This window comes from Adelges cooleyi, unplaced genomic scaffold (assembly GCF_023614345.1).
Source record: "Adelges cooleyi isolate 19-005CV unplaced genomic scaffold, UGA_ACOO_1.1 ACOO_flye_CR_arks_rails_tigmint_CR_PRNA_30, whole genome shotgun sequence".
Lineage (NCBI taxonomy): Eukaryota > Metazoa > Arthropoda > Insecta > Hemiptera > Adelgidae > Adelges > Adelges cooleyi.
In genome coordinates this window covers 10,068,698-10,096,174 of record NW_026095971.1, presented here as the reverse complement: position 1 = coordinate 10,096,174, position 27,477 = coordinate 10,068,698, and the positions used below count along the sequence as shown (strand labels likewise).

The following is a 27,477-nucleotide window of genomic DNA, read 5'->3' as shown; positions in this document are numbered from 1 at the left end:
ATATAGCTATCGATATTTCTACCAAACTCTACGATCCTGGAGTTCCGCTATTTTTAGAAAAGGTAAACTATAGAATAGCCTTAGTTCAGTGGCGAATTTAGAGCAAATTCAAGTATCCCTTAAAGGGATTAAATAAAACGCCTAAAAAAATATATCTATTACACAACATGTATGATTTTGGTGCTCGGTTGAGGGCAGAGTAGGGAATCAAAATTCGGACATACCTATAACTTTTGTTCTAGATTCGTCTCTTGCCGAGTTAATAATAAATAAATATAGTTTTTTGTTCAAGATGAAGTCAGTTATTTCCGAATTAGAAGTCGAAAGACTTAATCCAAATGAAAAACGTCAAGCTGAAATTGTAAGCTTCATGCCAAACTTGGACATGAAAATGAAAGCTATTTATATGTTTAGACAGTTAGCTATAATGCCTTTAGACCGTCAGATGTCTTATTAGTACCTGGTGTTACTTAAACTGGAGGTAATAGCAAATATACTTCTACACAAGCGGCTCGCAAATATTTGTCCTTAAATCTTAATACCGAGAAATCTAGTCAAAAGATTGAATGTACCCCAATATAAGTTGAAAAAAAAGAAAACCTATTGGTTACATTAGAAAATTAAAAAAAACCTTTTTATGTTATAAAATTTAAAGTTAATAAGTCGATATTATGGGTAATATAAATATTAGGATCAAAAATAATTATGTAATTATTTCATACTTCTTAAATATGTTATAGTAAAAAAATAATGTTGAAGTATACCTATTTATTCTAAAACGACATAGTATGATGTACAGCTTATGCATGGTCTTTACTATAAGGATTAATTAATAATAAAGTGTATTGTATTATGTTTATAAAAAGTGTAGGAGGTTATAAATAAATGTGTGCAATTTAATACAAAAGCGATACTTTTATCATTTTATTACAGATATTTTAAAACTATTTTATATTTATTAAGACACGGTATCAAATTAAAAGTTACAACCTGTAAGTCTATAATCATGTTTTAATAGTTTACGATATTATTGTATTGAATTATGTTTATTAATTATTTATAAGTTGAAAAAACATTTATTTACATTTTATTTATCGTAATAGTATTAATAGTAATAAAATAATACGAGCGAAATACATTTTTTTAGAGATGAACATTTGAGAATGACTCAACCTGGAAATAGTGGTATTCGTGATAAAGTTGCTGTAGGTTGGTTGAAAGAAGTAATAGAAAGCCTAAAATCAGAAATGCAAGGCGTTTGGTCAGCAATCAACGAAACGGCTCAAATACATAAAACGGCTACTTTAAAAACCGATATCCAAGCTTTGAGAAAAGATCTGGATGCAAATCGAAAAGACTTGCAAACTATACAAGGAGAGTTGTTATCTGTTCGAAAGAATATCGAAGACGTGACCTTTAAGCACACAGAATTAAAAAAAAAGATAAATGTTGCAATCAACTATCAAAAGAGTACTAATAAAGTAAGTAAACATATAGGTTGTGCGATCAAAATTGTTGGGAAAATTAATATGTGTTAAAAAGTAATATGATAATAAGTGTGTGCTTATTTAAAAAGAGTTTTTTTCAGTTTCTATAGTTGACTTCAGAGGGACCAAAGTCCAAAAAAATCACATTATATGGAATTATTTTTAAATAGGTATCATAAAAATTGTAGTATTCTTTTTATAGATTTAACAAGCTTTACAAGCTGACAAAATTAATTTATTAATATAGGTAGATATCTAATATAACATAACAGTATATAGTAAGTAAATTGTCTGGTACTCCAATTAAGTTAAAATTACGGCTATAAAGTTTGATACTATTAAAGGAATATTACATTTTTTTTAAAAAAGGTACCTATGCTACACAATATCCTTAATCAATCCAAACTCCATATGGTAAATACGAATGTGTCCGACCGACGGAATGCCGTTTCGTGTTCACGTCTACCAAATGTTGTTTTTGTGATTGCCTACTTATATTTTGTTTAAAACTATTACATTATTTTTCTCCAAAATTGAAAAAGCATAACTTTTTCTAATAAAAATAAATAGTAATTTCTTGTTTTGTTTAATTAGAACAACGGCGAATTTGACGGGAACCCAATTGCAAACATTTACAAGGTAAACAAAAAAACAGTCTACTGTTTCCCAAAATGTCAATAAATATATAATTCTACGAAACAACAAGTTTAAACGAGGACGCCAATTTTTATCAAAAAAAAAATTAAATTAATCAAAAATATTCATAAAAAACCGGAGAAGGCCCACTTGTCACTTACAATGCACAAAAATACGCATGTGTCTGATAAGTTTTCTGGTTTCTAGTCGTATTCAATTCTTCTTGATCTCCAGCTTCAAGATTTCGATACTTAGAAATTAGAATCAATGCGTTATAACTTATAAGGCAATATTATTTTCAAAATTAATCAATTTTTTTCTGATAATCTTTTCAAATAGTACGCTTTTAGAGTTACAACTAGTGAAATGTACCTATAAGTCCACAATACTGGATATAGTTTAATATGCCTTGCGTCGTATGTTTTATTAACAACAATTATGTATAATAAATATATTATTTACAGAGATTGGCAGTTACCAATGAAGATCCTTTGCAGACGAATGTTATTACGACCTTTGTAACAGATAGAGAAGCTCAAGAACTCGAACACCTAGAATCTTCACGAAAATCTTTGACTCATCGAATGACGCGGTTAGAAAAACGCATAAAGGGCATATTATACAGGGAGAGCACAGTTGTCGAACGAGAGAACCGATTGTCTAGACTGGAAGCCAACCTAAACGCTACCACCGCAGCTTTAGAGTTCAACGCAACCCGCCAAGATGCTACCTTAGACCGACTACACGGATCCTTACTAGAGTTGTTGGAAAGCGTGGAAACTCTAGACGCCCGGATCGATGCCTGCTTGCCAGAGGTACGCAAAGAGATTTCGAAAATTGAGTTCGCCGTGGCAAGAATGAACGCCTCAGTAGCCATCATTAAAGAAGATCAGGTAAAATAAATAAATATCTAATTTTACTTTTTATTGACTGTAAACCATTTTTATTGATAGAACAATCAAATTTTAACGACTAAAGCCCTCGGTGAAGGTATGTCGGCCATACAGAGAACGCTGAGTAAAACTTCTGAAAAAAACACCAAACCAATAAATAGTGTGAGTATCTATATTCTATAATTATATTGGTATATATTGAACAGTCATTAAATTATTATATACTTATTAGGTTATTATAAAAAAAAATTTATGAAGTTTGTGATCAATAATAAATACTGATTCATCTTGTCCGCGATAGTTTCGTAGATGTATTACAATAAGGAGGGCCGTTAGAATAGCACATAATATTATTGTACAGGGCACACGCACGTATAGCTGTGGAGGCAGGTGGTTTGTATTTTTATTCATTCTACCCGTGAGCACGAGGTCATAGACGGCGGCAATCGCCAGTCAGGTGCTAGTCACACCTGCCCAATTTCGTGACAGACGGTGGCTGCAGAACTGCTGCTATATATGTTATGTATTCTGTTTTTGATGGCCTATGCCGCATATTATTACTTAGCGTAACATTTCTGTAATGTGCACTTTTAATGTTAAATTTCACAATTAATACTAAGAGTAACATGATTCATGATTCCTAAAATAAAATATCCGATTAAATCTATATGTTTTTCAACGAGTAATAATATAGGACTTAAATTTAATTTTACGAAACCACTTTTGTAAAATACAGGATTTGGAACCTTTTTCAGGTTTTGGATTTTTACCCGTTTTATGGGTGTTGACCACAAGTTATTACAATTTTTGAACACTGATATTATGTTAATTCGGATATAATTGTTCAATATGGATGTTGGTTTTTTGTGCTCTAGAGGTGAACATTTACTAAACCAACAAACTATTATTTGTTTAATTATTTGATAAATAATGAAAAGTGCATTCAAATCCAAAAAACATTCAAACACTATTTTCTCATTATTATGGCCTCTAGTATAAAAAGTGTAGTACTCTTTATTGATTAAAATATAATTTATATTAAAAACTGTTAACATTTTTAGGGTTTTGGGTATTTTCTAAAATAAGGGTGTTTCAGTTTTTTATCGGTTCAAGCTCCGATTTAATATGTACAAACATTGATGCTGCTATTGTTGCCAAACAAATAAACAAACAGTTTTAATGAAATTATACACTGATATCAACAAAAAAAAAGTTTTCAGAGTACAAGTCCCCCTTCTCCCTAAAATATTTTTTATTCATAATAATATGGGTGGGTGAGTACACAAACTGTCGACTGTTATAAAGTATAACCCCTTAGGTATTAATACAAAAAAACAAGCTATCTACAGAAAATTGGTACAATTGTTTTTTTACTTGGTTTAATCGGTTTTTAAAAAAAGTTGTTTTTGAGTTACGGCACTTTTGTTTTGAAGAGCAGTATATATAGATGTACAAACTTCGTTATTTTGTATCAAATACACTTGAGAATGCATTCTTCTACATGTATAATAATTAGTATATTATGTCTCATAATTTAAAAATATTCTTAATTTCTTAGTTCAACTGGTTTTAACGTGTAAATCGTCAAGAAATGTGTTTATCATACAAATAGTATACATGAATAATATGCTTTTTCAGGTACAAAATGCAAATAGCACGGATTTTATAACCGCTCTCAAAGAATTAGCCGCTATTCAGAGCTCCTACGAGAAAATTGTTGACGACCTACCTAAAGGTAAATATATGGGAATTATTCAACATTATCGTGTACATTCGAAAAATAATAATATTTGATAAGTGATATTACATATCATATAAGTACCTACCTGCGTAGTATATTTTTTTATAGACAGCTTTGTAAATGTTATACTTGTGTCTATAGATAATGAAAGCTAGCGTAATAATTTGTAAACGTTCCATAAAATAACATTAATATTATAAAACGAAAATATACCTACAGGCTACAAGGGATTGTCTGTTAAATTCCAAAAAGGCCGTTAGGAAGTACGTGAAGCATAAATAGAAGGGTTGCTAGCCCCTATAATTCTGTTAAATATTAATTATTTTGATCGGTTAACCATATCGAACATGACAGGTGGTTTTTTTTAATAATATTCATCCGCTTATCTACCTACTATTGCGTTGTTTCCGTTACAGCAAACCACGTACATATGTATACTTGTACATACAAGTATACATATTTAAAAATTAAAAAAAAGTTCCTAGGTATGTATGATTTATGATTTAATCGGTCGAACCTAAAATAAGTAAAAACTTCCAACATTTTTTTACGTCATGTTGATAAATCTTTTTTAAGTTTTTTTAATATTATACCATCTACATTTTAAACCAAATGAAGAAACCGTCTAATATTTTTAAACACATTTTAACTTTTCTTTATTGTAAATATAAATTGTTTTTACTAGATTGTTCGCAAGTGAATGTAGCTGGAGAATACCTAATCTCGCCAAATGGAAAAAAAACATTCTTAGTTCACTGTGAAATATCTGACGATATGTCCTGGATTACATTTCAAAGAAGAACTAATGATCAACTAAATTTCAATAAGGATTGGAAGGGTTATTCAGAAGGATTTGGACATTTATATGGTAATTTGATCCTAATGCGTACAATTTTATACAAACAACTTAGATAAAACATAAAAAAAAAATTAAATATACTTTTACCTAGTTTAAGAGAGTATAGGCATAGGGGCATTTGGTTTGGGCGCTACAGTCACATTTATTTTTAGGAGCCTTCGAAGTTTTCATAAAATACCTATATAATGTAAATTCATTAGACCTGTTCAGACTAAGAGTTCAGTATTGGGTAAAATTTATTAAAAGGGGTAAATTTTATTTTTCTGAAAAAAATATTAATTCTATATTTTTGAAGCTTTAACAATATTTCTAGTATAAATAAATAAATATATTAAATTCCTTATATTCTTATCGATTATTTTACTTAAACAGTAGCAAAAGCACCCCAAAACGTGTTACCTATTGTGCGTCTTACCTACACTAGTATTTATTAAGTCATTTTTTCGAGTTGATTAAAAGTGGTTTTCATACATATGAATTATAAGTCGTTTAAATGGGATGATGTAAGCGCTTAAAGACACTGGTTAAAGTCAAAATTTTGCAGAGAAATAATGGGAAAATGTAATTAAATTTGTTTTGCAGTCGAAATTCGCTTTAACCATTTTTAAAAACAGGTCTGATATACACTTACATATATTGGATGGGATGTAGATTTTAACTTGTATATTTTACTTACTACATAAATATACAAATTTAAATTTTAAAAAAAATAGAAATAAATTATTATTATCAAGTATCTATGAATTCGAGTTTAGTTAGTTTTACATTTCAGTTTGACATTTTCAGTAATAATACTAAAGTGTATATTTGTTTATGTTATAGGTGATTTTTGGCTTGGTAACGATGTTATTCACCAATTGACCTTATATAACAAATCCTCTTTGCGAATTCATATGACGGATATATATGGAAATAATTGGCAAGCAGACTATGCAAATTTTACGTTGTCTGATGCTAATAGCGGCTATAGATTGAATGTTTCTGGGTACCAAGGTAATGCATCCGATGCATTATCTTTTCAGAATGGCCATCAATTTAGTACAGCAGATCGTGATCAAGACGACAGCGCAACAAACTGTGCAGCAAATTATGAAGGAGGCTGGTGGTACTCACGATGTCAGCATGCCAATCTAAACGGCAAATATAATTTTGGGCTCACGTGGTTTGATACCAGTCGTAATCAATGGATTGCAATTGCTAAGAGCGAAATGAAAGTCGGAAAACGTATTGCTAAAGGATAGTTTTTTAAGTACCTAATTTTTTTAATCCGTTATTATTTATATGTGCTAGTCATAAGAGATGATGTTAAATATTCATGTAATATTGTCCTTTTTATTTATTGAACTGATTAGATAGTTGGTATAACTTAAGTTATATGTGTTGAATCCTATTCGGCTATTAATTATGGCCTAGTGATAATACTTATTTTTGTCAACATTTTGTTAATAATTAAAACAAAGATTCATTGTATAAGTGAACAATAGTAATAATTATTAAGGTTATAGTTATCAAATCAAATGTAATATTTTTGTCACCATTTTTAGATAAATAGGTATCTAGTTATTAAGAATTAAATACATACAGTATTCAAAACAAATAAAGTTTAAAATATTGTATTTTTAAATTCGGTGGTACTGATCAACATACTGCTGATACTCTCATATTTTTAAAATGTATTATTATAAAATACCACCAACGTAAGTAATTATGTCAATTAAACCGGATTATGCGATAAAATAAAAACAAATGTTAAGAATGGTTTTAAAAATATATAAAAATGTTGGTTTCAGTGTAATTATTGTTGTGTAAAAGTACTTAAAATAGTAATGTTTATATTTAGTATATCACCCAATCACCTATGTCAGTCTACAATTAGTTAATAATAAAAACCCTATTAGTTTATGTATTTGAAGTATAATAATGATAATGCTCAAATTAATTGAGCAAACTATAATATTTTGTGGAATAATAAACAGTACATATACATAGTCTGTAGTCAAAACTGAACAACATTAATTATTATTATAATTTGTCCCTATTTAAAATGTATAAATCAATTGTTTGATATTTGATAAGTTGTAAGTTTATTAGGTAAGTGATACTAGATAACATTTGTACAAAATTTCTTATTTAGTAGTGGTCATAGAATCTCAAAATGTTGGTAATTCTTTATAGGCAATATTATACTAAGACATCATTTGACTTCTTTTTCAAACAGTGATTAAATAAATTTGTATGACAATTGAAAACAGAGAAAAGCTAATAAAAGTTTAATAAGAATTTACATTGAAGTAAAATACAAGGTTACTCAAAAAAACAAGAAACCCGTGTATTGTTTAAGATTACCCAGGTAATTATAAATAAATAAAAATAGTATTATATTTTAATATTCGCTGTATTTTTATTAACTTTTCAAAACCGTATCCCCTAATAAATACCTTAAACATACAGTTTATGATATTATTTTCTAAATTTTTCTTAATTTGTTTAACTTCATAATTACTACACAAGGGAGAAATAAAAAATAGCAGAACTAGGCATAGCTAAAGTAAAAGTCCAATAAAGTGTATGATCACATAATCTGCCGTTAACTGTATTAAAGTATCTATTTACAGTATATTAGCAATTATTTAGTAACATTTTACAATATTAAAAGCTGTTTATATAAAGAAGTTATTTTCTGAATAATAAAAAAATATAGTTTTAGGTTATAGATAAATTTATTACCAGTACTCTAAAATATATCTAAAATTGTAATTTGTTTTAATTTTAACATCAATAACAAAAATTATAGTTTATAATATAGAACAAAATATTATAAAACAACTGTAAATAAAACACATAAAACTAGAATAGGGGAGGCCATACCAATGGGGTCACCAAATTCAATAAAACTTTGCCAAGTCAATTTATAGTAAATACTAAGAGAAAGTAAATGTAGAGGTAAGTAAACATCCTGGTAACAGTATTTCATTAATTTTTTTATATCATAGCTAAAAAAAAAAAAAAGAATTGAACGGTAACAGATAAAAAAGCTTAACCCTGATGTTGTACTTGTATCCACCAGCGAATTTAAAAAAATGTATTTCGTTTGACTTAAAATAAACCTGGCAATGTTTTATATTTCTTGGGGTTTTAAAAAGTATAGATAGTAAACTTTTATGAAATTCTATTGTATTTGTATTATAGAAATTTAAGAAAAAACATGAAGGAGTATCATTTAATAAATTTAAAGTATTGTATAATATATAATTATAAAATAAATAACTATTTTTATCCAACTAGTGAAGTATATCACAGACATTAAATATCAGGAATGTACTCTTTAAAGGACATGCCAGTAAAATGTTTTACATCATGTTCATATATTGTATTAAAATTATGCATTTAAAATTTTACATTAAACTAGGTAAATTAAGATAATTACAATAATATATAGAAACCTAGGATAGGCGAAATAAATACATTTTCTACTCTTACAACATTTTGATAAGACTTCTTAATTAACACAAAGATAAAATTGTTATTTTATGCATGTAATAGGTTACAGTATTATTTTGCCAATTCTCAATAAGGTATACTATTTTAAACGGCAACACACATTTTTTTTAATAAGCATATGTAATAACAACAACACATATTACTATCATGCTCTTTGAAAGGGTTTATAGAAAGACCACAATCAGGCTATTAACTTAATATTGTAACAATATTAAAATTACTTTTAAGAGTTTTAGTTCATTACACAGTGCTACAGTGATTTTAAACTTTTCAAGAGACATAGTGCAGGTTGAGGTCTGGTCAAGTCCAACATAAAACCCCATATGAAAAATTTTAACACCCAAATTTTTTACTCCCGAATTCACAAGACTGACGGTTGTTAATGGTAAATTCAAAACTTGAGTGTCAAAAATTGTTTAAATGCTGTTTATGTTGGACTCAAAATGTACTTGGTTGATTTAAAAAATGATTCATTTTTTGTGTAAAAAATTTGTATCTTGTTTAGCATTTAATTGAATTAATAGCAAAAAAAAAAAATAAGCAATTTCATAAAATCCAAATTCTACTTAGAGATATAAATAAAATACTGAATTTATTATTTTTGCTCAATCAGAAGTTAAAATAGAATTGTAGTGTCTTAAGAGCGAAAAAATAATTGAAATCCATACAATTTAATTTATTAATACTTAGGTTTTTTATTTGAGAGAATTAAATGTATAAATAAAAATAATTCACAGCCTTTTTTTACATACATCAGGGCTTCAGCCGACATAAGCTAAGATTGACGCCTATTTAAAACATCAAAAAGCACTTGAGTAGAGTCATTAGAACTATCTGAATCATTGTAGTCCTCACTTTCTGGGCGTGTTAAATGCTTATTATCTTCATTACCAAGAATACCATAACGGCTTTCTATTGACCTATTTGTTTTATATTTATGCCAAACGTGTGAAATAACACCAGTCATGCAAAGTGCTAAACCTAAAAGTTTCATCGATGTCATGATATCACCATTATATTCTACTGCCAAAACCAAAGAACAAATCTCCTGAAATAAGTTGTTGATATGAATTACTGAAGAAAATTATTCTATTTAATACTAACCTTTACAATTCCAACAACACTGAGTGTAAGACTAGATGTTTTGTACACAACAAAGTACTCCGATACTTCAAGACCAAATGCGAAAAATGATCCAATTAAAATGAGTATGCTCATTTGGAAGTATTCAATTTTAGTATTATGTCTAAACCAAGTTACAAAGTCATCACCTGCATTTAAAAAAAAAAAAATTAAAAAAAAATTAAGTTTACTCATTTAATAAAAAAAGTCAGACAAACGACAACATTTTATAGTTATTATAATATAAATTATTTTCATAGAAGCAACTTCTAACTTTTACGACCACTAACGCAACCTATATTTTCCATTAAATTAATCATAACTTATTTGGTTAAACAAATGTATATATTTTTAAAACCAAATGTTTGTGTAAAACAATAATAACTAAAAATATAAATTTAAAAAGAAAAATACCTTTTTTATTTAAAATTAAAACTACAATGAAAATCGTACAATTTATGTGTTTATATATATTAATTATATTTAATATATCTTATAAATTGAATTAAAAAATAAATAACTATTAAAAAATGAGATAGATTTGGTAGGTACAAAAAAATATTCTATTACTTACCTTCCAAAAACAAAAATATAGGAAATACTGACAATAACATCCATGGTTGAGTAAAGTATATCATATCTACCGGACTTTTTAATCCTATATCTGCTTTCTGCATAATAAACTGTGATAATGTCCAGCGAAAGCCACTGAAAATATTGTTAGTAATTTACTATTTTATTATATAATAAACATTTACAATTTTAGTAGAAATTATTAAAATAACTATAAATTTCCCACTTTTTAAGGGGATACTAGTCAACTAAAAAAAAAAAAAAATGAAGTTAAGAGGACGTCACATGAGGCCATGTCTTAAGCAAAATATTCTTTTTAAAATATTACTGAAACAATAATAAATGTAGGAATAGAAATAATACAGCGTTTAAAAGACGATTAAAACGAAAAAGTTTGTAATAACTAATGTTTTGTTAGAAATAGTTGTCAAAAAAACAACTATTAGATTGATTAATATGTTTTAGTGAACTAAGTTCTTTATTAGTTCCTATTATTTTACTAGTTATATTTTCCACAACAATTTTTAACTCTAGAACGCTCATCTTATTTTTACACATTTATTCCAAACAATTTGTTGAATCGACAAATATAGTATTATAAAATGAACATAAATATGTTAAGACTACTGTGTTTTTTTTCTTTTAGCTTTTAATTTTATTTATTTATCCATAAAGCAACTCTATAGAACAGAAATCGTACCTGAAGAGTACTTAATTGACCAAAAATGAAAAAAGTTCACATTTTCGAAATTGAGAAAAACACCCAAATAATTTACCAACAAATTATTTGAAATATCCTATATTTTAAACTATACATCTTATGGACAAACTATAAACAGCAAGTAATTTGTAGGTAAAAATTAATGTGTATTAGTCGATTTGACGATGTGTGTCTTCTTGCGCAACTGAAGGTCAACAACTAACTGATAACAATAAGACGTCGTATTTTATCATTAAATATAGCGTTCTAAGGTTAACAAAACATAATTAGATTTAACATCTCTCAAATGTTAATTATGTTATTGTTGTTGGTCTACTCAGGAATATACAATACTTGAAATACAACTAAAAAAATAACTATCCATAAAGTATTCTCAAACTGTATTAATTAATTAGTATTAACAGTAAGACAACATCTTAATTAAGATTTGCAAAAAATTACCTATACGTATAATTGCTTGTAAATAAAAAACGAAACCAGTCTATGATATGGATTTGAATAAACTGAATATTGTATAAGCTGGAATTTGTCTATAGCCTGCCTATTATATTTATAAGGATGGTCGTTTTTTTTTTTTATTATGGAGAAAATAAATAAGTGCACCCAGGTAAATTTGGAAAAAATTATAAAAAAATAACTTCAATAAGTCAAATGTTAATCTATTAAACTAAAACGTCCTGGAAAACAAAAAAATTATACATATATTTTATGTAAAGATGTTAAATATAATATGCTCAAAATATATAAGGAGAAGGCAAAGAAGTATATAAACAAAAAAATCCATTTATCAATCTTGGACAAGTTTCACTGTATTATGATTAATGTAGTGGCATACCTTGCAAATGAAGCAGTTAAGATCAAAATAAATCCCAAAGTACTAAAGTCAGTTGCTTTGAAGGTAAATAAAAATAACCCTCCAGATATAGAAAACACAATCAAAAACAGCGACACAGTCTAAAACATAATTTAAAAATAAAGTAATGTAGCTAGTTAAATTGTTTAATATTTGGTATTTTATAAATATTTACAAAATAAATTCACACTATAGCTCAAAACATATTAAATTAAAAATAACAACCAGGGGCATTTAAAACTACTATGAACATATTGGGAGGTATATTCTCAATTTTATTGTAAATAGTAATTAAACATATTGGTTTTGATTTCTAACTGCAATCAAATACATATGAAACTAAAATTCTATTCTATTACTAAATACCAATCAATGTTAAATAACTTTCAACTAATTATCGATCAAAAATCACTTTTGTTTTATTCAAACAACCCTTTTGATTCAATTAAGAATAGACAATAGAGAATAGAGGGTTTAAAATGAATTTAATACTCTTGTCTTGAGTTATTGGCACACATATAATTGCGGAGATAGATTCAGTGTTATCTATGAGCACTATTATACTGCACTTCTCACCCTACCCATAATATTCCAAGTCATTTTATAGCTGCATAGAAGAGTAAAACATATAGTCAGTGGTCAGAATCATGAATGATTTTTTGATGATTTTACTGAACAGCAATATAAAAATTACACTTAATTTTTTAATATTTCATTATAAAAGTAGTGAAAAATATAAAACAATCTTGGTCGTACATAATGAAATTGTTACTTAAGATTTTTTTAACAGTTTTATTATTTATTTTTAAATTAAATTATGAAGCAATAGTATACTTATTAAATGAAAAATATTTTATTATAAAATTTGAATAAAGATATTACTTACTGCTTTTTCCAGGCGTAAAATTAAAGCATTTATCAAAACAAATATAATAGCTGTTGATTTTGTCATTGTATAGCTAAATTAAAAAAAATTATTAGTAATAATTATTAAATAAGTCATTTATTTAATAAATATAAAATATTTACAGAGAAATGTTTATAAGTTCCAGGCCCCAATTAGACAAACCAACATCAATACCACTTGAAATTCCAGTAGGTCCAAATTTTGAAACATTAACCTCCCATGATATTTGTATACTTGGTGTACTAGTAGTCTTATGGTAAGCATACCGAAAAATTGTAGATAAAAGAAGTTTCATCAATAAATGACATGAAACAACAAGCAGCGGAAATTGGAACTTCTATACAACATAAAAAAAAGCAACAGTATATTTTTAATCAATATCAAATTAAGAATATTAATGAACTAATATTATTTAAATTGAAAAATTTTAATTAATTGTAAGTAACAGCTGTTCTTACCTGTAAAAACCATCTTTGGTAAAATGTAATGCCAAGTGAAAAAGAAAAATAGGGCAATATCAAAATACAAGAAAGTAATATAGTTTGTAAACGAAGCGTCATAATTAATGAGTTTTTGATAAACTAATTAAGCAGGTAATAATTTCTGAATTCTAAAATAAATGATGTGGCAAAAGTAGTATGTTAAAAAATGATTTCACCAAAATGCATTGTAAAATATTTTTTAAAGATAATCGTTTGCTAATAAAAAACGTTTTACATGTTTCAGTCATATTATTGATACAGGCAACTGACTACAATTTAAATGACTAACTAATTAAACGTATATTCAGTAAAACTAGGTATACTGAAGCTTTGAAATTCAGAATACCATTTAGGATCACTACACACAAATCACTATTACATGGTATAAGCAAACATACACAGTATATAGTAGTATAAACCGGAGTACCTAATCACCAACAGAAAGATATAAACAAAAATTCAGTGATAAGATAATATAAAAATTATGTTCTACATACAATTATACAAAATTAAAATATCTCTTAAAGCCTAAAACCTACATGATTGAAAATGAATCATTTTATTACATCATTAATCCATTGAAATGGAAATATTTAATCTTTATAAAATTACTTTTAAAAGCATAATTCCTCCGAATTACCTGTTTTGCCACGTAGCCTTATTTTCGGGGAGGGAAGAAGGCATGGAATGAGCTATGTGAAAAATAATGTTAATATACCTCTCTATAAAGTATAAATGTATGTTATCCATATGATCTGACAAAATAGGCAGTAAAACTTATAACTTAAAGCCTCGAATATAAGCGAAAAACGCTTTGTCACTGAGTAATGGATCTACATTGAATAATTCATGTAAACGTATAATAGTGGGTAATTAACAATATAGAAAAGTACCGGTGACTGGTGAGTAGATGTAAAAATATCTAGTATTAGTTTTAAATAGCTTATAAATCAAAAGATTTGGTTTTTATAAATAAGTTGTGTTTGTCAACACAATAATTATTATAAAAAGTGTTTGTTACACGTTGGCTACCATGACTCATGAGGATCATGGGTATCTCTCACATGGACTACACAGCACACTAGCAGGCCCCGGACACTTCTGTGATATTAACGAAACGCCCCGCCATGTTTTCTGAGGACAAATACTATCATTGTTTATATGAAAAAATACATATACCTATATGCCTATTTACCCATATGTATACCTCTATATATATAAATTCACTGATTAGTAATTTGTCCTCCGAGAATATAGCCGACTAATTTCGTGGACGGCATAATATGCTACTCGTGTAATTTGTTATCAGTGTCCATTCTGATTGTTTTATTCTGTGATACTAGCATGGCTGAAATATACAGTTTATTGCACATCGACTCGAGTAGTTATCTTCAAAAATAAAATGACAGCGTAACGGGATATCAATTTACTACTATACATTTTACCGTGTACTTTTATACTTGGTTTGATTGGCTGCCCGTTACGCTGTCATATTTGGTTTTATCATCGAATATTTAATGAAGGGGATTAAATGTGCAGGTGTCTAATATTGCGCTATTCTTAAGGTACCAGCATACCGCATGAATCACTGGCGACTTTTAGGTACACAGTGTAATAAAAGTTAAAACTATGTTTTTTTATTCGAAATCTCTTGGTACTCTAACAAGGTTCATGTGTACATAGTACATAAAATGTTTTTTAAAAGTAAATTTGGTAGCCGACGTGTTAATAAAACTGTCAACCAGGAAATATTAGGCTTTTGGGTACATAATACCTAAGCTTGGTATAAATATCAATAAAAGTAAAAAATAAACTATAAAAGGCAACAGTCCTTTATTGAAAGCTATCAGTTTCAATTTTTGATATCAATCCGTTAACAAGTTTTATTAAGAATGCACAGCATAGTATTAATCGTTGTCAAGTGTGAAGTTACTTCATATCCAGTACAGTATCGAGACTTTAAGGGGGAGAAGGACGATTTCTCTATGTCATTAAATAACTAATTACTGTTAATATTGATCATGAATTACTCGAAATGTTTTCTTACTAAAAATATACAAATAACCTTCTCCTAAAATTCTTAGGTTAGATCCCACAGTGCATACACTATTTAATTTTTTTTATTTACATGCCTCTGCTTTTTTTTATTCTATCTTTCAAAAAAACTGTAATTTTTACATCACATTAAGCGATATTTTAACACACTGGAACCAAGGGAACATATTTTACTATGACACTCCATACTAAAAAAGAATCTACAAAAAATGACTTAAAACTCACCTTCATTTAATAAAGCCGGTTTAGCATGGTTTTTGTAAAATACTCTCGTCAAATATCATGATGTTATCTAAATCTCCATTAACGACAGCTTGTTCTATGGCATTTCTCCTTTCATAAATTGTACTCATTATATTCATAAGTCCTTGATTCACAATTGAAAATTCATCGTTACACGTTATCTGGTTTACAATCATTTTCATTTTTTCCATTATAGATGTTCTTTCGTTTTCTATATTAGTCAGCTCCTGCTGATAATCTAAAACTTGAGCATCTTGTAACATCTAAAAAAATTTTTTTCCTTAGTTATTGAAATAAATAAATAATTATAGTATAAAAAGCAAAAAGAAAAAATTAATGAGCTTAAGTTGTAGTACCTTAATTATAAAATAAAATTAGTATTTTTTATTAAGAAATATAAGTAATTAAAAAAAGTAAAAATTGCAATTAAAATGGTAACTACGGCATTCCATACACTAATAAAACAAAATGTTTTAATACAAATGTAATTTAGGTGATATTGTTAAGTGTGAAACAATTATAAGTATAATATACCTAATACAAGTAATAACTGTACATGAAAATCAACGACAAATAAAATAATGAATAATACAATTGTATTGTTGTACTATATATTGAGCGTACTATTCTTGACTACTAAATGTTTATACTGTAAACATAATTATTAAAAATTGGTTATCATTCAGTAATTAATTTCAATGTATTATTTTCGTTTTAAATAGCAAATTATAAATTTTATGGGTTATCACTTGAGTCGAATCATTGGTAAAAATAAATTGCTGATTATTTGTCAATTATAAATGAGGAAATAGTGGACAAATTATATGCAAATTTAGGACCATTTACATGAACAAATATCTAAGCATTAAATCTCATCAAATTTATAGTTCGTTAATTTTTATATTTAGTGTAAACATATAACACTGTTATATATTATTAGCTGCCAGCGTTAAAAATAGATATCTACTAAAACAAATTTGAATAATACTATACAAAAAATATAAATATACATGACACACACCCATATGTGATCACAGTAGGAAGGTGTGTTTACATTGTAAAAGGTGCAAAAATGCACATTCGTGGTAACTCAGCTCTTCGGGACGCGAGGCGTCAGAGTTAAAATCCCATCTGAGCCAAATTTGAAGGATAGAGTTGAACTTTTTTAATTTGGTTCATTAAAGTAATGATTAAAATTTCAAATCATATTTGGTAATATCAATATTTTAGAGGGGTTATTTTAAGTTGAGGACTAAGCCTACCCAATCCCTCTTAGTTCACTAATAATAATTGCGGTAAATTAATAGTGCCTATAGCCATAAGCAAATCCTCTTCTGGTTACAAATTATTAATATTTTAATTATCAAACACCAAGATTGTATGAATTCAATCCTCTTAATATTCATCTAACAATCTATGTGTTTTTACTAAATAAATGATAATAAAAAACTATTTCCGTTAAACCATAAATAATATCTTTAACTATAATTACCTCATGATTAAACTCCAGTATTGGTATTTGGTCATTTGTTTCAATTATTTGTTGTGCAGTATTTATGTCAAAACTTGATTTTATTTTGTCTTCAAAGTTTTCAATTTTTTTTTCTATATTATCAGATTCCAATGCCATAATTTTAGAATTCATCAACGCTTTATTATTTTTCAATTCCTCATTTATAAGAACAGTAGACTTTTCATTATTTTGATCACTGAATAAAGCTTCTAAATCTCCATCAAATACTACATCAGAAACTTCTAAAGAATCATTATTTGGTTTGTTCATATTTTCAGTCAGTTCAATAGCATGATTTTTCTTTGAAGTTTCCTTTAATGAACTTTTTATTGTAACTAAATCTTTTTTAGTTAAATGATGAAGACGGCTAGATGAATTCAATGTTTTAACAACATTTAAAATATCTTCATAGTTAGTATTGGGCATAATTAGTTGTTCAGCTAGAAAATCTTTTTCATTTTGAGCTAACGTCAATCGTTTAGGTTCTAAATCATGACCAACATGTGTTTTAATATAAAGTACATTGACTTCATTTCCTTTAACCATTACATCCATTCTGGCTGGACAATGGGAACCAATTTTATTTGTGCCTAATGACTTTAATTTCCTTATATTTTTCCCTTTTGGTTTGTATTTTCCATCACGATGACATTTAAAAAATAAATGCTTTGATCCAGAAACACCAACATAAGTTGTACGAGCTTTAACAAATCTAAGAAATAAATAATTTGTTGTTTATTTATTGCGTTATTCAATAAAAAAAAATCATATACAAACCGACTGATATCCTGTTCTTCAATTTCATACTTCCATGCAAAAAAATCTTCCAAATTATCAAACTTTAACTTTTCACTAACAATTTGTGTCTGATGACATAATACATAATGTGTAGACATGTTACTCTTAGAGCAATGATGATTGCAAAAAACACAAGACATATTTAAAGGATTATAATTTCCACTTTGATGAACATTTTTAATGTGTCTAGTAAGCATAAATTTTAATTGTGAACTATAACCACACTCAGAACACGAATACATAGAAATAGTAACTTTATGTTTAACATTCATATGTCTATTCAATGACTGTTTATAAGCAAAAGATTTGCTACATTGTGAGCAGACAAATTTGTTGAAGTTTGAGTGTTTAGCGGTTATATGGTCATTTAAATTATTTTTTTTAGAAAAAGTTTTCTTGCACACATTACATTCGAACTTTTGTATGTGTTTAGAAGACATTTTAATTTATTATAAGACCGAAATTATTTTTTATAAAATAAAAATTAAATTTTAGAATTTATTTTAATGTTTTCTTTATAATAGGAGTTAATTTTAAACAAAATAAAAATATTATACTATAATTATAACTTACGTTATAAGCATAATCGTATGTCATAAAAATAAATAATAGTATAAGCAGAATTAAATAAAAAAACTCGTTACATAACACAAATTTGAAAACTGAAAATGCAAAATGAACTAAAATCTGAATACTGATTATTATTAATTTCTACATAATAATCAGTAATTTTCATGAATCCATAAGCTTGGTCTTATCTAGTAACAATTCTTATCTTTTAATCATATTGTATATAAACTCTCTAGTTTGTAGAAAAGTCATTGGTAGACATAGATATATATAATAATTATTATATATATCTATGTTGATTACTGAATGAATAGTGATAAGGTGAAGCATTTTTTGTTCCTCCTAAAAATTTGGTAATAATGAGTAATGACGACGATATATTTGATACTTAAATAATTGAACCTTGTTAGATAAATAATAAAATGTATTCTTATACATAAAGTATAGAAAATAATACACTTATATATAAATCATTGTTCTGAACAAAAAATTTGAATCAATCTTAACTAAATAATTTTTCTTTGCAACTGATCCAATTTATAGCTGTGTATACTTGTATTTTGTTATTCAATTATTCTATTAATTTAGATAAGTTGGATAGGAGTTTTTATTATACATTTGGTAAGTATTTTCTTGTTTTATTTTTGAGTTAGGTTTATATAATTTTAACGACGACTTTATAACTGAAGTAAGTAAGTGTCCAAATAACAAGTTAAACACTCGATGGAACAATAAACAAATCGTGACTCTTGTTAGTTCAACAAAATACAAATGTCTAAAAAGAGTCATACAGGGTTGATTTGACAATACATATTATTTGTAGTCTGTACTAAAATGTATATTCCATAATTTAAAAATATGATTTTAGATGACAACATTCGTGTTTATTACTGAACGAATCCTTTTTTTCTGCCCAATATGAACGATTCTACACATTCATTATCATCATCAGATTCTGCTTCATCTGCTAGTTCAGCATCACTATCAGATAATTATTTAACAATATCTGAAGTAAGGAAGTTTTCAAATATTTATCAATGTGTTATTTATGTATACTCTTGTTAATCTAGAATGATTTAAATGAAAATATATTAGAAAAAGAAATTGAAAAATGCAATCAAATGATCAGAGTTTCTAAAGAATGTAGTGAAAATAGAGTGAGGCTTGTGAGAAGATTAGTGGAATTAAGATTCAAATTAGTGATGACAACTGAAAAAAAAGCCATAGAGAATCAAGATCTTCTATGCGAAACAAAAGTAGTATTAGGCCATCATTTATCATTCATTTGGAAACCTAGTTGGTTAGAAAACACGTTCTGTGATGTATGTACAAAGACTATTTGGATATATGTGCACCAATTTTATGAATGTACAGGTATAGTATGAAAATTACTATTTAGTAATATAAAATTTGCTGAGGCATGCCCGGCAGGTAGGCCTGATAAAAAAAACTGATTATTTTAAATCTTATTGTTTATGTGCCTACCCAATATTTAAATGCCGGACATGCCCTTGGGAATTATAATAATATTATTTACTATAGTTGCTATAGTATATAATTAATTTTATTTTTAGATTGTGGATATTATTGTCATGTTTTTTGTGTGGATAAAATCAAAAGAGTATGCTCTGCTGTAGTAGCGAGTGAAAATTCTATGATTATTAATGTATGCCCATACAAAGGATTATTGTTTCAAGATTATAAATGTGCTGAATGCCAAACTTATATTCGTATTCGAAATATAAAAGTATCTCCGGGTAGCTTACAATAACATAGTACACTATTGTAATAACAATTATAGTGCAAGTTTAATATTTTGATTTTTTATTGTATTTAGAAGATAGAGTATCCCTTGAAGCCCGTTTGTGTGACTATGATGGCAAGTACTATTGTCCCTTACATCACTGGAATAATACTGCTTTAATACCAGCCCGTGTAATTTGTAACTGGCAATTTGAACAGCAAAGAGTGAGCCAAGCATCATTTCAGTTGTTGAAATATAGATATGAAGCAAGAATTTATGACTTGGAACTACAAAATCCAAAACTTTTCATGTATCTTGAATCACTAACTCAAGTCAAAGTAAGCAAAGAACATAAAGTTATTTTTAATTTTTACAAATGATACAGTTTTTGTAAAGAAGTATTAAAATATAATGTAAATAATGTCACCTAAGAATCTACGATAATGTATTAGGTCATGATAAAAATTAAATTATTAACTTCTTTGGCCCTTGCACAGTGGGCAGAAATCACATATAAAGAAACGAAAAGTATTTTTCTCAAAATATTATTTTATTTATACATTTTAGTTAGACATAAGTCTCAGCATTTATTTTTTAAAAAAAATAGAAGTTTTGTTTGCATACTTTATCTAAAGAATAATGTGTAGATAAGTCAATACATTCCATAATATAGAATAGGTATAATTAAAATCAGCGCATAAATTAATTTATACAAATTAATACTGAGATTTTTCTTTTAGGAAATGTCTCTAGGGACTTGAGTAATGGTTTAAAAATATAAAATTAGGCAAGTATTTATTAGATAATAAGTAATTCATATAAATTACTATTTAAAGTGATAGAATATCTCATTTTGAACATTTACACTAAAGAACTCCAAGAAGTTACAAAAGCTATAGTGTTTAAATGTTAAAAGAAAAACTAAGTGTAAAATACTAAATATATGTACTTTTTTTTTTTTTTTTTGTATGCCGTAGTATTGACTGGGAGGGAGAGGCCCTATTAGGGCCTAGTTCGGTCGCCGAGTGAGTGCAAGGCATTTCTGCCATGCATAGCAAGGGATGGCAGTCTCATCTCCTAGTCAGGTTGCCCCGACTAGTGAGCAAGACCACCTGTGGCCGGATTCAAACCGGCGACGATGCACGGCGGCACCACTGCCTTAATTTATTCAGCCACTACGTCCACAATATATGTACTTAAGTATGGGTTACGACCATTAACCCAATGTTAATAATTTTTTTTCTTAAATTTTTTGGAAGAAATATTTTTTATTGTTATTTATTAGACATAAAGTTGACTTGGGAGACAAGGTCTCATAAACAACAAAAAAAGAATAATATTTCCAAACATGTTAAAATCTAAAAATTATCGACATTGAGTTAATGTTCGCAACTCATAGATAAGTAAATATATAGTACTTAATTTTTTTTTTACATTTTAAAATAATAGATTTGGAACCTTTTGGAATACTTAAACATAAATGTTCAAAATAAAATATTTATATCACTTCAAATAATAATTTGACACAGACTTATGCTTAATTAAAATTAGGGCTCCCTATTCACGTAAATCATGGCTCACGGATTCACGTGAAATTAATCACGAGTTTAAAAGACCCGTGATTGGAAATTGTCCGTGAATTTATAATTTTATTCACGTGATTTTATGTGAATAATATTAATGTACGTGATCACGTGAATTTCGTACAACGAATTCACATGAATTAAACATACGGGTTTTATATTACTTTTATTCACGTGATCACGGAACCGTGATCACGTATGTATTACTTCACGTACGAAACCGAGACCCCTAATTAAAATATATGGTTAAAAAAGTATTTTGAGAAAATATACTTTTGGCCACTTTATATGTGGTTTCTGGCCACTGTACCTTGGTTTAATACTATAGTTAGTCAATATATACTCAATGGTTATACTCTAATTATATACTATTATTAATTTTAATATTTGTGTTATTATTATAATTTATTTTTAATGCCTCGCTAGTTGGGTTGAATAAATATAACTCCTTAAGTATTTTTAAATATGAATATTTAATAACTTACGTTATTTCATTACAATCGGTTCAAGATACACAGCATCTACTAAGGTTGTGATTTAAATTTGAGTTATAAAATAGTTAAAATATTCAAATCATACAATTATTCAAAAAAATTTAACTCAAACTCAATAGATATTTTAGTGACTATAAATAAAGTTAGTAAAATATATTTATACATTCAATTTAAACGAAAATAATGTTTATAAATAGTGTAAAAAAAAACTGTTTGAAAATATTTATCCCATACGACTAAATATTAAAAAAAAATCAGGCGACCAGTGATAAATGATAAATAGTATGTATAAAAGTAACTTTATTTATACATTTAAACTTAATGCATATTAAAATTAACTTTTTTCAGAATATTAAAGAGAATTTAGTTAAAATGAAAAAATACTTAGTTTCATGCAAATATTGGAATGCTTGTTTGAAAAGCTTACCTTCTCGATGCCGTGAATTGTTGTACAAATGTAAATTATACAGTATGAAAGATATGATTGAGATAAACTCAGGAATATTTTTAGAAGACTTAAGCGAATTAAAAGCCAAATGTGAGAAACATATTCGAAGTGATTGTGAAGTTAGTAAATATTCAAAATATTTTTAGGTATATTAATTAAATAAACTATAAGATTATTAATAATTACTATAAATTTAAATAGATTTGTAAAAATCAAGGATATATTTGTGAACTTTGCAATAGCGATAACATTCTATTTCCTTTTGATGAAGAGGCTCAAAATTGCAATAAATGCCAAAATATTTATCATAATCATTGCTGGTGCAAAAGAGATTTTTGTCCGAAGTGCAAAAGAATTGAAGAACGATTAAAAACTCAAGATATTCATACTGAAATTAGTTGAAAAATATTCGTTAAATTATTTTATCATAATTGATTTTTACATTAATATTAATAAATTTATCTTACGGTTGGGTTAACACTTAAAATTTTAAAACTGCATAACTCTTGGAAAATCATTAAAAATATTTCTCCTGAGTATTTAAAATGTGTTTTTATTCAACAACCAGAGTTGCTGTGATAATAAAATAATTTTTTTTTTTTTTATAATTAGGTTGAGAACCTATGACAACAAATTTAATGATTTTTATACATTCTCTTTTTACAAAACTATTCTGTTGGTTTAAATCTCATAATATACCAACTACAACAAAATCAACAATTGAGTTCAAAGCTGTACTCAGCTTTAGCGGACCCTGGGAATACTAAATCATCCGGGCCCCTTTTATTTTATTTTTTTTTTTGTAGGCCCAGGCTCCTTAAAAATAGGTGTAGGCCGGGCCCCGGTCATATGACCTAAAAAAAACCGGTCTGAATACGGCCCTGATTGAGTTTATATATTAAAAACGAGAACTTTGTTAATAATAAAATAGGACACAAATATAATATAAAACTATTGAGATTTGAGGAAATATTTTCAGGAAACGCGAGTTCAATTTTAGAATTTTCAACTTGAGCTAAACAGCTTCGATTTCCAATACTGTTTTAGCAATTACATGTTTGTTTTTGTGGGTATATTTAAGAATCTTCGATTGAATTGAAAAATGAATGCAACTCGTGTTGGATTTCAAAGCATAAGAAGCTCTTGGTGTGTTACATCTTTAATGACTAATGTTTATTCACCATCATAAGCGCATATCCCAAATTTGTTCAGCACCCCCAAAAATATGTTCTATTTTTTTTTTCTACATATTGGCTTAACACAAAAGATTTATGGTGAGAAGATACTGACTTTTGGTTTAGATGAATCTGTCGTAGCTTCTAAGTTCTTACAATCACGTTCAGTATATTCTATTGTCAGTCGACTCAAGCATCGAGATATAGGTACACTAGGTCACGTGGTTGTTAATGAAGAGTCAAAAATTATTTTAAATTTATCGAAAAATTGCCTATACTTTACTCCTTAGAAATGGGTGGTGGAGCCTTAAATTTAAGATGTATTTTACCGTATTTCATCATCTATCATCCCTTAGATACTATATATCAACCTATGGTACAAGTGCACCGATTTCGTTGTTTTTTATGGGATAGGTATCGTAGCTATTATAACTTTCAAATGGCCCTTATTCTGACTCCCATATGATGGCGCATCAAAGACGACACAACATACACACTTTCATAATTATAATATGTAAGTATAAATTATAATTGGGAGTTTAGATCATTGTTTCAGGATCTAAAATGTTAAAATTGAACATAAATATAAGAAAATTTGACTGGGTTTACTTTAAATCAACACAAAATTATAGTCTATAGACAGTATAGGTACTCGTAGTTGTTTAAAATATTGATTGTGTTTAGCAACCATTCCTAGTATATTTTAATAAATATTTAAAAGAAGTATAGCAGATAAATTCCTAAACTCGAGAAAAATTATGCTACCGTGCGGAACACAAGAAAAACTTTTACCACAGTTCAACAAAAAATGGAAACCTGGAAAGCTGTGTAATCGAACAAATATTTTGCATCTTCATCAACTTACTCCTATTTCTACACTCCGACATTCAGTTCCTGTACCAAAATACCGACCTATTGCAGATGCTCTTCCAAATTGGGGAATTAGAGAGTTATATGAAAAAATACCTCAGTATCACGGAAATGGTCCTAAGGGTCCAATACATTTTCACCGTGGTTGTTTGGGTCAATACCCATGGCAAACAAAACAAAAAGTAGATTTTTTTCTTAATGATCCGTATGGAAATGAAGTATCTTACACGTACAATCCACTGCACGACCCACATTTGGAACGATGGATTAATATGGCAAATAATAGAACATTATTATACAAAAAAGGTCTTATAACTTCTGATTTGGAAGTTATTTGTAGTTTAAAAGAGTACAACGAGTTCAGAAGATTTCTATGGCGTATTCATAAAGACTCCGTTAATCGAAAGATTAAAATGAAGGAAAAACAAAATCAGGAACAAAAGCAAATCATTTATGCTAATCTAAACCACGAAAAAGATATTGCGAAAAAAGTTGCTAAATTAAAAGTTCTATTAGCAAGCAAGAATTCAAATGAAAATGTAATAAACTATATATTAACATTTAATAATCTAATCAATTACGCCACATTACACATTAGGTACACCTAAATAATGATTATAACAAAAAATATATTGCTTTCACATGAAAAAAAAGTAATTTTATGTCCTCTCATTCTCATCATCTTAACGCGTAAGTAGGGAAAGCGCTAGGTTAGGGCAATTACCCCACCTTTATGTTATTAAATAAAAACCCTTAAATGCTACAAATTTAAACAAATAAATGTATTTTTAATAATTTTGCTCCGGATATCTGACGCATACAAAATTAAGAAATAAAAATATAATTTTTTTCTTGGATAATAATTAGTTTCTTGAAACTTTTCTAATGTACCTTTTTAATGGTTTTAGGTATCGTCGACGTCAAATGATAGTAAAAAGAAAAACATTAAAACAAATCAAGATAATAAAAAATCCGGTATCAAAAGGAACACGTTTAAAAAAATTGAGACCTACACACGTTATGGAAAAAATAAAAGTGGCTTGATAGATCCTACTAAATATGAGGGAACATTTATAAAAGGATCTCCAAATAATTATTTTGTGTTAGATTTTTTTTCATACTTATTTGAAAAAAGCAATTCTCAAATTTCACCTAAGTAATACCATCAAGTTCACAATAACGATAGAGAATGTTGACTTTTTTGAAATACATAATGTTTTTCTTGATAACTGACTAGTTATTTTAGTTTTTAAGTTTTATATTGTAAAGTTCTATCGAGTTGTAAATCAGTCTTTTAGGATGTCATATGTTACAAGCCAGGTGGATTTTTGATTAAAGAAGGATGTATTATTTTACTTTGCCCACTGCATAATAAATCATGTAAAATGTTTAAAAAATCATCTTGTAAACTTAACGGGCCTTAAAGGCCCAGCATTGCTATCATGAGATGGTTTCTAGACGAATTCGCTATCAGGGACGAGTGGTCAAGCCGTCATCAATTAAAATAAAAAATGTAATTATACTTTATTATTATTTAAAATAACTTAAACTAATAGCGCGTATTTCCCTTAATTATGCAGATTGGAGGGGTAATTAATAACCCTCCTATGGAAAAGAAACACTAAATTTTAACGTTACCACAAAACTACCGCACTTGGTGATGTAAATCACTTAATTAAGAGTCAAATTTAACTTAAAAATAAATATTATAACGTTATAATAATATTATAAACATTATAATATTGACTGAAATTGGATTTTCTTATTAATAGATCTAAAAAACTATAAATTTATAAGGTGCCTCTGGGCTTTGCCCCGGTTTTAATTTTTTAAGAGATTGAAGATTAGGTATTTAAATCAACATATATTATGATTTATAAATGCAATTATTATAATTAAAACGGTCGTAAAAAATGGTCCAAACTATAATATAATACCTTGTTCATTATTTTTTAACAATATTTATTAAATTATGGAAGTGGCTACACTGAAACAACAAAATGTGCGCGGTAGTTTTGGTATGAGAAATAAGTCGCTTAATACTTATGCAGTTCTCAGTTCTCGGGATCATCATTACGCGTGTGGTCCGTGATTCAATTCGTTAAAAATCATTTTTCCGTTGTAATTTACGACAAGATTTATTGAGCATGTCTTTCGTGGAAATGTTCAAAACTCTGAAGTACATTTTTAATAATTATAATTAGTTTAC

The 27,477-nt window shown here is 27.5% G+C and overlaps 4 protein-coding genes across 12 annotated transcripts in view; 3 read left to right on the top strand and 1 right to left on the bottom strand.

Moving 5' to 3' along the window:
- The window catches only part of LOC126839275 (protein scabrous-like), a 9,748-nt gene extending 2,130 nt beyond the window's left edge, over window positions 1–7,618 (top strand). Inside the window, exons 2-8 of the mRNA XM_050574481.1 lie at window positions 1,148–1,481; window positions 2,082–2,126; window positions 2,588–3,016; window positions 3,077–3,178; window positions 4,655–4,751; window positions 5,443–5,625; window positions 6,439–7,618. Of these exons, the coding sequence (XP_050430438.1) occupies window positions 1,148–1,481; window positions 2,082–2,126; window positions 2,588–3,016; window positions 3,077–3,178; window positions 4,655–4,751; window positions 5,443–5,625; window positions 6,439–6,857 (1,609 nt within the window). The 3' untranslated portion in view covers window positions 6,858–7,618. The remainder of the gene's footprint in view (window positions 1–1,147; window positions 1,482–2,081; window positions 2,127–2,587; window positions 3,017–3,076; window positions 3,179–4,654; window positions 4,752–5,442; window positions 5,626–6,438) is intronic.
- A 594-nt stretch (window positions 7,619–8,212) lies between these two features.
- LOC126839276 (solute carrier family 35 member C2-like) lies at window positions 8,213–19,009 on the bottom strand. Of its 6 annotated transcripts, XM_050574485.1 has the most exons (8): window positions 13,752–14,294; window positions 13,416–13,630; window positions 13,273–13,345; window positions 12,369–12,487; window positions 10,814–10,947; window positions 10,222–10,388; window positions 9,973–10,165; window positions 8,213–9,905 (listed from the first exon to the last, which is right to left on the bottom strand). In XM_050574485.1, exons 1-8 carry the CDS (start codon window positions 13,851–13,853, stop codon window positions 9,871–9,873), a joined length of 1,038 nt encoding a protein of 345 aa, XP_050430442.1. In that variant the 5' UTR covers window positions 13,854–14,294; the 3' UTR covers window positions 8,213–9,870. The 6 variants fall into 6 exon arrangements, with proteins under 6 accessions (XP_050430442.1, XP_050430443.1, XP_050430444.1 ...); XM_050574486.1 differs by lacking the exon at window positions 13,752–14,294 and adding an exon at window positions 16,056–16,179 and having other exon boundaries at window positions 8,213–10,165; XM_050574487.1 differs by lacking the exon at window positions 13,752–14,294 and adding an exon at window positions 14,416–16,000 and having other exon boundaries at window positions 8,213–10,165.
- On the top strand, window positions 14,502–26,465 carry LOC126839278 (differentially expressed in FDCP 8 homolog). 4 transcript variants are annotated; one of them, XM_050574489.1, is made up of 7 exons: window positions 14,502–14,677; window positions 19,823–19,965; window positions 20,025–20,328; window positions 20,529–20,711; window positions 20,792–21,036; window positions 23,124–23,342; window positions 23,425–23,731. In XM_050574489.1, exons 2-7 carry the CDS (start codon window positions 19,873–19,875, stop codon window positions 23,623–23,625), a joined length of 1,245 nt encoding a protein of 414 aa, XP_050430446.1. In that variant the 5' UTR covers window positions 14,502–14,677; window positions 19,823–19,872; the 3' UTR covers window positions 23,626–23,731. The 4 variants fall into 4 exon arrangements, with proteins under 4 accessions (XP_050430446.1, XP_050430449.1, XP_050430445.1 ...); XM_050574488.1 differs by lacking the exon at window positions 14,502–14,677 and adding an exon at window positions 19,320–19,575; XM_050574492.1 differs by lacking the exons at window positions 14,502–14,677; window positions 23,124–23,342; window positions 23,425–23,731 and adding exons at window positions 19,314–19,575; window positions 26,177–26,465.
- On the top strand, window positions 23,826–26,148 carry LOC126839279 (uncharacterized). The gene has a single exon (XM_050574493.1). The coding sequence runs from the start codon at window positions 25,157–25,159 to the stop codon at window positions 25,874–25,876; it is 720 nt and encodes a 239-aa protein (XP_050430450.1). The 5' UTR covers window positions 23,826–25,156; the 3' UTR covers window positions 25,877–26,148.
- Window positions 26,466–27,477: the final 1,012 nt, after the last annotated feature.

Coding starts and splice junctions, on each gene's coding strand:
- LOC126839276 (XM_050574482.1), bottom strand. CDS start 18,824: ATGTCTTCTAAACACATACAAAAGTTCGAATGTAATGTGTGCAAGAAA. Junction 18,299..18,363: donor GAAGAACAGGATATCAGTCG/GTTTGTATATGA, acceptor TTTATTTCTTAG/ATTTGTTAAAGCTCGTACAA. Junction 16,337..17,565: donor TACTGGAGTTTAATCATGAG/GTAATTATAGTT, acceptor AAATTTTTTTAG/ATGTTACAAGATGCTCAAGT.
- LOC126839278 (XM_050574489.1), top strand. CDS start 19,873: ATGAACGATTCTACACATTCATTATCATCATCAGATTCTGCTTCATCT. Junction 19,966..20,024: donor ATTATTTAACAATATCTGAA/GTAAGGAAGTTT, acceptor TTGTTAATCTAG/AATGATTTAAATGAAAATAT. Junction 20,712..20,791: donor AAATATAAAAGTATCTCCGG/GTAGCTTACAAT, acceptor TATTGTATTTAG/AAGATAGAGTATCCCTTGAA.
- LOC126839279 (XM_050574493.1), top strand. CDS start 25,157: ATGCTACCGTGCGGAACACAAGAAAAACTTTTACCACAGTTCAACAAA.